This window comes from Mustela erminea, chromosome 9, assembly GCF_009829155.1.
Source record: "Mustela erminea isolate mMusErm1 chromosome 9, mMusErm1.Pri, whole genome shotgun sequence".
NCBI classification, from domain to species: domain Eukaryota; kingdom Metazoa; phylum Chordata; class Mammalia; order Carnivora; family Mustelidae; genus Mustela; species Mustela erminea.
In genome coordinates this window covers 97,882,546-97,894,703 of record NC_045622.1, presented here as the reverse complement: position 1 = coordinate 97,894,703, position 12,158 = coordinate 97,882,546, and the positions used below count along the sequence as shown (strand labels likewise).

The window sequence follows — 12,158 nt, the reverse complement described above, 5'->3', positions numbered from 1 at the left end:
AAACAAAACACCATATAGACGTATGTTATAATCAAACTTCAGAAAATCAAAATAAATTTTCAAATCATGAAAGCAGCCAGAGGAAAAAAGTTCTTACCTGTAGAAGGGTGAGTATCTGACATTAAGCTCTTGTAGTGTAAGTGCTTGACATTAAGTTTTTGATTGCCGAAGCATCCACTTCAAAAGGCATCCGTCATGAATAAACATATTGCCAGCTTATGACGGAGCTGCTAGCAAAGCAACAGGATAAGGAATTAAGTCACCTCCATTCATGAAGTTCCCTCTTTCAGAAAGCCCTGGGTAACTTCAATAAATGACCACTTGAATGACCCTGCTTCTCCTTTTCCATACTCTAATTCCCACTCTTCTACTTTAGCCAATAAAGACTGAACCCACGAAACCCTAACTACCTCCCCACCACCTCCAGACCCTAATAAAGGCAGAGGACCAGGTCTGTGCTCTCCTGCTTTCTTTACTTGCAACCTGCGGTGTGGCACTCAGATATGCCATGCACCCTCTGGGACTAGTGCATAATAAATCATACTTTGAAGTTCCCTGATTATTTCTACTGCAGTCAAGTGTATCCTGCAATCATAATAATAACCACAAGAGCCAGTCTAGCCACAACACCTCAGCAGGGGAAATGTCTGTGGGGATTTGCTACAAGTAATATGGGCCCAGGTGAGTGCCACAGGCATTCCTGGACAACATCATCACTATCAGTAGTTTGGGACCACCACAAGGAGCAGAGGCAAGGATTATATCCAGCTTTTCCTCAGAAACCACGGAGGAAAGAAGTGAATGGAGTGAAGTATTTAGTGTTGAGAGAAAAAACAAACACCAACCAACATTTCTGTGCTCTGTGTATTATCCCTCAAAAGTGAAGAAGAAAAGTCAAACTCAGAACCAGAGTAGAACATTGGTTGCCAGGACCTGGAAATAGGGAAAGGGGACGATGTTGATCAAAAACTACAAACTTCCAGCTTAAGATGAATAAAGTCAGGGTATCTAATAATTAGTATGGTAACATAGATAACAATATTGTGTTATATATTTGAGAGTAGATCTTAAACATTCTCACCCAAAAAAAGTAATTATGTGAGGTGACCAATGTTTTAACTTACCTTTTTGTGGTAATAATTTCACAATATGTATGTATACCAAATCTCAATGTACATGTTAAACTTATAAAATATTATATGTCAGTTATATTTTAATCAAGTTGAGAAGAAAAAAAATCTATACCTGGATGTTTCTAGCAACTTTATTCATAATTGTCAAAACATGAAAGCAACCAAGACACCCTTTGGTAGATGAGTGGATAAACAAGCTGTGGTACATCCAGACAATAAATATTATTCAGCTCTAAAAGAATGAGCTATTAAGTCAGGAAAAGACATAGATGAAACTCAAATGTGTATTACTAAATGAAAGATGCCAATCTCAAAAGGCTACATACTGAATGATTTCAATGACATGAAATTGTGGAAACTATGGAAATATGGAAAACTATGGAGACAGTGAAAATATCAGTGGCTATCAAGGAGTTAGGAGAGAGGGAAGGATGAACAGGCAATGCACAGAGCATTTTTAGGGCCATGAAACTACTCTTTATGATACTACTGGTGGGTACATGTCATAATACATGTGTCCAAACCCATAGAAGGTACAGCACCAGGAGAGAACCCTAATGCAAAGTATGGACTTTGTGTGATAGTAATGTTTCAACATAAGTCCATCAGTTGTAACAAATGTACCACTGTCATATGAGAGGTCCATAGTGGGAGAAATTTGCATGTGTGGGAACAAGGATTATACAGGAACTCTCTGTACTTTCTTCTCAAATAACAAGAAGCTGAAAACATGCCTAAAAATAAAGTTTATTAGTTTTTTAAGGTGATGTGTGTCCAGTAAGAGGAAGCATGTAAGTGCATGTGGATAAGCTGGACGGCCTGGGGACCTGCATTAAGTGCCAAGGTCCAAACAGACAGAGATATGAGGCAAGATGGAATGAGTGTACCATTTTGAACTTAGCCATTGTGGATTTTAAACAGAATCCCAAATATGTTGGGGAGAGTTGAACCAGAATTAATTAGTCTTCTTAATTATAATAGCATAACTTTGAGAACCTTATTTTAAATATCTCTAAGCCTCATTTTTTAGCTTTAAGAGAATAGTATGTACTTCTGGGAATTACAATGACTGGATGATATAATGTATGCAAAGTGCTTGATGCATGGTAGTACACAATATATTTGGGGGTGATTTTTTTAAAGGATTAGGGTCACTAAAGTAAGACAAGCATTTTGTTTCTTATTGAGGAAATCTTCCTCCTAATAAACAGCTCAAAGTTAGGGCAGAAGAGATATTTGGGAAGTGCCACTGCATCAAATGCTACACTATGCTAACGAACAAGGTGAAATATCATGCTGTCCATTTGTGTTTCTACTTCAGCACTAACCACAACTAAGCACAGCCCCTATTTGGGAAAAATAAATGATATGAATAACTGTATGGTATCAACAATTTTCCTGCTCTCAGCTTCCTTGTGGTCCTTGATTTTTGCTCTTCCCCCTAGATGTAGGACAGAGACTGGGAAACCCTTAAATTCTGTGGAAATTAAAAACTATGGGAGAAATGAAATCCATTTTGTGACCTCCCATCTTCCACTGTGCATATCCAGAGTATGTGGCTGCCCAAATATCTCTTATAAGCATCCTGCACATGTTAGTTTCCAAAATATTATCCACTTTCCAATGTAAAATCCAAAGAACCTCATTTGCTTTCTCTGTCACCCTGCCACTTTGGTGCAGGCATGTGATGGGTTCTGTCAACCAACAGTATGTGTGCAAGTCTTGGATTGGAAGTTGGTTATCTAGGGCTAGGTGGTTCCAAGCATCAGAGTGGCTCTCAGGTCAGTAATGTGTGTACCATCACAGGGCTGGCTGATCCTGATTACGGGACAGGCAGTAGCTCCCTTAGCATGCCAGTCCAGTCAGCTGTGCTTCTACGAGTACTTCCTGATAGCTCAGCCTAGAATCTGTGATTCCCACTCTTCCAAATAGCCATAAGTTATTTAATTGCATATTATACATCCCTTCTACTTAAGTTAGCTACAGAGATTCTGCATCATTAGCTAATAACCCCAGCTGACCTACTAACTGATGTAAAATTCTCCATTTCAATTTATCACCAAGAATGAAAAGTCACCAATTTCAGGAGCTCCCAGTTAACAAGGGTACCTTTTAAAAATGCATTTATTCTTAAGGGAGTTAAGTGGAGATGATGGCCTTTTATTCAGTAAACATGTAGGAAGCATTTACTATGTGCCAAATCTACTCTAGTTGCTGGAAATACAGTAGTGAACAAAACAGCCAATGCATCTACTTTCATGGAACTTACATTTTAATTGGAAGAGAGAGAGAATAAATCAGTAAATCAGATAATCAGATGGTGAAGATGCTATAGAGAAGTTGTGAGTGATGTGACAAAATAACTCAGGGAGATAGAGAGTGGCTTTACAAGGTGGTTAAAGAAGACCCCTAATGAGGTGCAGCTGAGTTGCAGACTGAGTGGGGACAATGACCCAGGCATAGGAATGTCTAGAGGAAGATCACTGGGAATAAAGAACTAGTTCAAAGGCCTAAAGGCAAAAATGAGGCCATTGCCGCTGGAGCTAGTGAAAAAGGGAGAAAATAAAATGATAGGGTCAAAGAGATGTGCTTGAGTGGGACAACTGTACATAAATGTACCATTTAAGCAAATGCTTTCACATGGGAAAAAATTGTAGAAAATAAAGAAGCCATGAAGAGGCAAAGTGGAGATCAATGTCATTGACTATACCAAGTCCACCAAAGAAAACATCTGCCAGAAAGCACACACAAGTTCTGGGGAAAGGTCACTGCTTGAGTACAGATGTTTTATTTCACTTATCCTGATTTTTTAAATGATTTTATTTATTTATTTATTTGAAAGAGGGAGAGCTTGTGAGGAGAGTGAGAGAGAGAGAGAACAAGCAGGAGGGAAGAGGTAGAGGGAAAGGAAGGAGCAGGCTCCCCGCTGAACAGAGTCTGACATGAGATTCGATCCCAGGACCCTGGGATCATGACCTGATCTGAGGGCAGATGTTTAACCGTCGAGCCACCAAGGCTCACCTCACTTCATCTTCATTTTAATTATCACTAAAATAATTGTAAGGTTAAGGTGATCTCCGAGTCAGAAGAGAGTAGTTGATGACACTCACCCATGTCAGATAGAACGCCTCTTCCTGAATACAGAAACTCCTCTCTAGTGGTTTTACTTGTGACCTTTCAGCTCACTGTCTTTCATGCCTAAACACAGATAAACACTATAAATTCTTGCTTTGAGGTCTTTCTTGAACTCAAAGCTTAGAGAGGGACCCTGCCTTCTGATTCACTATCACATCACATCCTTCAATTTTTAAGCACTTTTCTCCTTAAATGTAACATTTTTTATATATTTTAACTTGCTTACTTCCTATTTCCCTCCACTAGAAAGTGTTATGTCATCTGTCATTGTTATGAAGTACATCACAGTGTTTAATAGTGCAAGTTCTAAATCCCATCTTGGGCATTTTCTAGTATGACCTACCATAAATTATTGAAATTTTCCACACTTCAGTTCTTCTAGAAAGCAGAAATAACATCACCTATTTCATAGAGATCTTAGGGGATTAAACAGTAACTTGCCTTTGTAGCATCAGCCAAATTGTAATAAGTAGGGAATCTACTAATTTTTATACTACAGATTTTTATTTGTCATAAAAAGTGTATTAAATTTTGGTATCTTCCTTAACCTAATTGTAACTTTGGAGACATTCACATTTTTAAGGTGAATTTTTTAGAGTGAATCTCATCCATCTTGTGTAATTCTGCAGGCTTTACTCTCAGAATTTTGAAGTGTCTCATGATCTCTTAACAGAAATATCTACATGGAGCTGAATAACGTGTATAAATCAGAGGGTTTTTTTTTTTAAGTCAGAATGTTTATAGCAGCAATGTCCACAATAGCCAAACTATGGAAAGAACCTAGATGTCCATCAACAGATGAATGGATCAAGAAGATGTGGTATATATACACAATGGAATACTATGCAGCCATCAAAAGAAATGAAATCTTGCCATTTGCGACAACATGGATGGAACTAGAGCGTATCATGCTAAGTGAAATAAGTCAAGCAGAGAAAGACAACTATCATATGTTCTCCCTGATATGAGGAAGTGGTGATGCAACATGGGGTCTTAAGTGGGTAGGAGAAGAATCAATGAAACAAGATGGGATTGGGAGGGAGACAAACCATAAGTGACTCTTAATCTCACAAAACAAAGTGAGGGTTGCTGGGGGGAGGGGGTTTGGGAGAAGGGGGTGGCATTATAGACATTGGGAAGGGTATGTGCTTTGGTGAGTGCTGTGAAGTGTGTAAACCTGGTGATTCACAGACCTGTACCCCTGGGGATAAAAATACATGTTTATAAAAAATAAAAAATTAAAAAAAAAAAAAGAAATACAACACAAACAAATTAGTGAGGGAGCAACAAAGACAATGACATTTATTAAGTAACCGAGTGACAAGCATTGCCCTGGATATTTCAGATACAATGTCTCATCTAATGCTTAAAACTATAGTATGAAAAATGTATTACCATTTCACTGTCCATGTGAACTAAGATTAAAATAAAATCCTGAGAGTTGATGAAATTCACATGTAACAAAAACCTAATAAGACAGAATTCACTACTAATTCTGTTTACTTCACATCACCCCAAACTGCCACAAGCACTAACTTTCAGAGGCTGAATGATAACCTAAAAGTCAGTAACACTCTTATGTAAAGCTCAAGGGAAACGTTATCTGACATAGTATTGGTCATACAAGGAGATGTCATTTTCACCTAAAAGACAGGGACCAAGGCAAGATCCATAGAGGTCCTGACCCAGACATTATAAGGGTCTTGCAAGTTCAAGAGATATAAGCAAAAATCTGTCCATATTAAGAGTAGGGCCAACACCAGGATTTTTTCCCTTTTAAATATACTTTTTTTAAAAAAGATTTTATTTATTTGACAGAGAAAGATCACAAGTAGGCAGAGAGGCAAGCAGAGAGAGAGAGAGGAGGAAGCAGGCTCCCTGCCAAGCAGAAAGCCCGCTGCGGGACTCAATCCCTGAACCCTGAGATCATGACCTGAGCTGAAGGCAGAGGCTTAACCCACTGAGACACCCAGGTGCCCCTAAATATACTTTTTTAATGTATACTCTGTGCCAGGAACTTTCATAAGCACTTAACATATAAGCCTACTTAAATATCCCAAAATATTATGAAATAGGTATTATTATTGTTACCATTTTTACAAATAAAAAAATGTTATAGAAAGGTAAAATAACATTGCACTACCACACCACCTTCTCTAAACAAATATCTCACTTAATTCCGTTCATACAGCAGTTGCCTGATATTGTTGACCTCAGGTCCATAATTTGGCCCTTCAATTCAGACTCGTCAGAAGAAAGTCATACCCATAAATGGACCACCCCAAGGCCTAGGAAGCATAAGGACAATGGAAATGAGAAAAACAGGAGATTGTGGGAAAGTAATGGCAAAGGATGTTGGGAAACATTCCAGCCCCCAAGAATTTTACAAGGACAGTGAGCTCCAAGTATTATTCCTCACAGAAGGTATAAAGAAACTATGCATTATCCATTCTAATGCTTAAAAATAGACTAAGTAATTCTGTAATGTTATAGAGATTCCAATAAATGTTATAGAGATTCCAATAAATTTCATAATAGCTAACAGTTATCAAGAATTTATTGGTAATAAGAGATTCACAAGAATTATTTATTAATCCTGATAATATCTCTAACACAATCCTTTAACTCAAAGAATTTATGATTTGCTAAAATTCACACTGTATGTGGAAAAACTAAGTTTTGATCTCAGAACTATCTTACTTAGAACTATTCTCTTAATGATTGTAATATACTAAACCCATTCTTCCAAATGTGCATATAAAATCTCCTTTACATAGAAAAATAATGGAAAGAATGTTCCCAATGTAAATGACTAGTTACTATTACAATAGCAATGGATTTTGGTCCAAATAATCCAGCGAGAATAATAGACCTTCTCTTTGGATGTAAAAGAGGAAAAGAGAGAATCAGACCAGATGTAGCAAAAGATTCAAAAGTATGGAAAGTGAAGATAAAGAATACAGAAAGCTTTTATATCTTCATAGAATACTACATTTTTGGAAAAGGTAGAGATCTTGCATTGTATGACTTATGAGGAATTGAGTTTCATGAGGCTCATAGCATCTGCTATGGAAGATACTTCCCAGGAAATGCTTTAACAAGGTGATCTGTTAATAGGCCAATGATGCAAACATAATCTAAAGCAATATTGCTCTTAGTGTATGTATACATCACCTGCTTAGAAACATCTGCATAATTTGTTTAAAATGCAAATATGCCAATCCAGGAACAGTCCCACTGAATTAAAATCTCTAGAGCCTGTATCCTGGAAATGTGTATTTTAATAAGAATTCCAACTGATTCTGAAAGTAATCAAAGTTTGGCAACTAAATGGGTAATAAATAATCTAAATGGGATATTTTTAAATCATAATTTCCTGCCGGGGCCTTTCCTCAGAGAATTTATATGCCAACATCAAATACTTTTACTTATAGCGTTCGCTTGGCCCTAAACCATACAAATTATATTTTCTCTTTCCCATTTAAAAGATAAAGCCATTTTATCACAAATCACCATTGTGATTATTTCTCCACTGAAGTCAACTTTTGATCCAGAGCTTCTTTATAGCATTTTTCACCTCTGAATTTCTCAAGGTATAGATTAAAGGGTTTAACATGGGAGTTATCATGGTATAAAACACAGCCACAGCTTTATCAATGGAAAAGGTGATCACTGGACGCAGATACACAAATATGCAGGGCACAAAGAATAATATTACCACGGTGATGTGAGAGACACAGGTAGAGAGGGCTTTACGCCTCCCCTCCAAGCTATAGGTCCTTAAGGAGTGCAAAATGACTACATAGGAGACCACCAAAAGGAGGAAGTTTAACAAACAGATGAACCCACTATTGGCAGCAACAAAGAGACCAAGGATATGAGTGTCCATGCAGACGAGTTTCAACAAAGGATTTAAGTCACACATGAAATGATCTATGACATTGGGGCCACAGAAGGGCAGCCAGACTGTGAAGAAGATCTGAATGGTTGCATGGACAAAAGCTCCAGCCCAGGCCACTCCCACAAGGAGGCTACACACCTGTTGACTCATGATGGTTGTATAGTGCAAGGGTTTGCAGATGGCCACATAGCGATCATAGGCCATCACTGTGAGAAGGATAATCTCAGCAGCACCAAAAAAATGCTCAGCAAAGACTTGAGTCATACATCCCCTAAAAGAGATTATTTTTCTCACAGTAAGAGTGTCAGCAAGCATTTTAGGGGTCATGGAGGTAGAACAGCAGCCATCTATAAGAGATAAGTAACACAGGAAGAAGTACATGGGAGTTTCCAGGGTCCTGTTGGTGCTGATGGTGATCATGATGAGTAAGTTGCCTCCCAAAGTGACCAAGTAGACAATTAAAAACACAACAAATGAGAATTTCTGAAGGTCCACATTTTGAGTCAAGCCCAGGAGGATGAATTCTGTCACATTACTCATCTTCTCCATCAGTTCAGTTTTAGTATATGCACTGCTGAAGCAAGCACTCCATCAATTCAGTTTAAGCGACAAGTGACTTCCCTGAAAAGAAAGTCACACTCATCCTCAATAAAGACATCTTTACCTAATGAATAAATATTCATGGAGTGCCTTATTTTTCCAGTTTTACAGAAGGCAAAAACAAGCACAAAATTCTATCAACTGTCTCATTTTCTTATATTATTACAAATAACAATATAGATGGTATTTTTTTGTTCTTTATAATTTCCTGATTTTTTTTTTTTTTTTACAGAGAGAGACAGAGAAAGAGAGAGACAGCACAAGTGGGCAGAGGGAGAGAGAGAATCTTAAGCCGGCTCCATACCTAAGGCAGGTTCAAACCCATGACCCTGAAATTATGACCTAAGCTGAAAACAATAGTCAAAGACTTAACCAACTGAGCCACCCAGGTACTCCTTATTTTAATTTTCTACAACAAAAATGTATAACGTTTAAAATCACAAAAATATCATGCAACAATATGGAAGAACCAATCCATGAGATAGCCATACATGTGGTACCTTCACTTATACCCAAAGATTTACCTATTTTACCTCCAACATTGCTGGACATGTTTACCAGTGAAAAATCTAATTTGTTCTAATTGAGGTCAAATGAAAAGACTCAAAGACATATAAAAATTCTTTCACAAGCCATATTTATTTCCTACTTTCTCTGTTTGGTAGCTTCTCAGCTTCCTTGGGACTAAAAACGGTATTGCTAGCACCTCCCAATATCAGAGAAGGTGGTAAATGGCCCTTAGAGTACTGGCCACATTGTCTCCTACTCATCTCTTTTTCTTCAACAGGGTGTATCCTTGAAGGCAAAAATGTGCCTTACTGAAATTGTAATCTTACTCATTTTTGTATTCCCAAAAAGTAAACACTCATAAAGCATTCTCTGAGAAAGGGAGAAGATAAACAAGAGGCAAAGGAAAGAGGGACAGAAATAAAGGAAAAAGAGCAAAGAGAAATGGGTTTAAAATCCAAAGACAGCTTGGAATCTGGGATGTAACCCTAACTAACTAACTATACAACATCAATTTATTATATCTCTTTGTGCCTCAGTTTTTTTCATCTGTGTAAGTAGGGACTAAATATATCTGTATTTAGGAGTGTTGTGAGGTTAAATAATTTTAAATTTACTCTTATTGCTAATATGGTTTTATTGTTCTCACAGGAGCATCACCAAAGAAATATTTCAAAATTGTCTCTGAACATCTCCAAAAGGCAAAGATTCTGAAAATGTAAGCTGAACAAGTGAGAAGAAACAGGAGAATAAGAAAAATAGTGACAGGGATGCCTGAATAGCTCAGTCATTTAGCATCTGCCTTCAGCTCTGGACATGATCCCAGGGTTCCAGGATCAAGTCCCTCATTGGGCTCCCCGCTAAGCAGGAAACCTGCTTCCCCCTCTCCCACTTACCCTGTTTGTGTTCTCTCTTGCTATTTTTCTTTCTGTCGAATAAATTAATAAAATCTTTAAAAAAAAAAAAGAAAGAAAGAAAAACAGTGACAAATGTCAAAAAGAAAGATCATCAGATTAAAAAAAATTTTTATGGGGCACCGGGGTGGCTTAGTGGGTTAAAGCCCCTGCCTTTGGCTCAGGTCATGATCCCAGGGTCCTGGAATCGAGCCCTGCATGGGCTCTCTGCTCAGCAGGGAGCCTGCTTCCTCCTCTCTCTGCTTGCCTCTCAGCCTACTTGTGATCTCTGTCTGTCAAATAAATAAATAAATAAATAAATAAATAAATAAAATCTTTAAAAAAATTACAGCAAGTGACTAAAAGAATCTTTAATATAAATACTTACTTTTTGTTTATTTGCTTGCTTTGTTTTTGGGATTTATTGTCTATTCATTAATTGATTTGCTGAAGACATATCCTAAACATAAAATAATGTACTCCTTCCAAATTTGACTCTTAGACTAAGTATAGATTTTTCCAGGAAACAGGAATCTAAATGTAGATCCTGTTCACTATTCAAATAAAGGCTTTGTACAGTGTTGTGCTTTACTAGTTTTATAATCCTATTCAATTTTACATCCACAGTGATAGCCAATATATTAGAAAGCATTTGAGAGAGAGAGCATCAAAGGGGATATAGAGACAGAAAGGGAAAAGAGGAGAAAACATAAAACCAAAAAGGAAAAGAGAAAAAAAAAAGACAAGCAGAGAAAAGTAGACACACTACGAAGTCATCTAAGAAAGACTTACTAAGTGTATTGTAAAATTTCCAATAACCGCTGTACTTGAAGTCTAAACTTTTTATCAAGCTTGTTTGCTGATTATGGCCCTCAGGATCAACATCAGAGAAAAATGCTAACAAATCAAGAAGTCATAGGTTATCCTTACATACAAACTTATCAGGAAAAAAAAAAAAAAAAGAGTTATTTTTGCCTAACTCAGTGCTGAGGGCTGTAAACAATTGTCTTGTCAATAGTTGGTCCTTTGCAGACTCAAGAATACTTAAACTCCATTCAATCCAAGGTATATAAAACCAGAGTCTTGGTCATGTTAATTTATGTAAACTTACAGTTAAAAAAAAAAAAAAAAGTGTTTCCAGAAAAGAAAATTCTGAAGTAAAATCAAAAAGAAGAAAATTGTGGGGTGCCTGGGTGGCTCAGTGGTTTAAACCTCTGCCTTTGGCTTGGGTCATGATCTCAGGGTCCTGGGATCGAGCCCCGCATTGGGGTCTCTGTTCAGTGGGGAGCCTGCTTCCCGCCCCCCTCTGCCTGCCGCTCTGCCTGCTTGTCTCTCTCTCTCTCTCTGTCGAATTAATAAATAAATAATCTTTAAATAAAAAAAAAAGAAGAAAATTGTGCTCTTCTTACATACCAATCCTCCCCATATCTTGTATGTCTGGGACTTGTCACCCTGGCCTGACTTGTTCAGATAATAAGCAAACCCAGAGAGTAGACACATTCACTTTGTATTTAAATGTAATTTGGGTTGGGGGTGTGGGGGAGATTTCAGCAACTTAACACATTTCTATTTCTATGGTATTCACAGAAATCTATAGGTTTTTTAAGTTTTTTCTGCAGAACTTGGTGTGAGAGACTTAATATAGACCGTAAGAACATGGCAGCCATTTCTAGAGCCAAAAAGAAAATCCAATTACCAAAGCATCAGCAGTTGACTAAAAGTCTCTGGGATGAGGAATCTCTTGAAGCCAATTCTTCTGAGCCTTTTTTCAGAACACCTATGCTCAGTGCTGAGCTACATACTTTGGTCCTGAGGATGCTCCCCCCTTCTCCCATCATTTCACTAGCTCCCCATGTCTAGCCACAGACATAGCCAGGGAAAGGCACTGCCTTTGTGGTTCACTCTGCCAAGGAATCCACAGAGTCCTGTTTCTCAACTCTTTCAGTTCTCACAGTCAAAAGGCACCAGTTTTATTTAAGTGGTGACTCA

At 37.7% G+C, this 12,158-nt stretch overlaps 1 protein-coding gene across 1 annotated transcript; it reads right to left on the bottom strand.

Annotated features, from left to right (window-relative positions):
* Positions 1 to 7,806: 7,806 nt before the first annotated feature.
* On the bottom strand, positions 7,807 to 8,721 carry LOC116599870 (olfactory receptor 4C12-like). The gene has a single exon (XM_032359821.1). It carries the CDS (start codon positions 8,716 to 8,718, stop codon positions 7,807 to 7,809), a length of 912 nt encoding a protein of 303 aa, XP_032215712.1. The 5' UTR covers positions 8,719 to 8,721.
* Positions 8,722 to 12,158: the final 3,437 nt, after the last annotated feature.

Bases quoted from the DNA above. Each gene is read 5' to 3' on its own strand.
- LOC116599870 (XM_032359821.1), bottom strand. From the start codon at position 8,718: ATGGAGAAGATGAGTAATGTGACAGAATTCATCCTCCTGGGCTTGACT.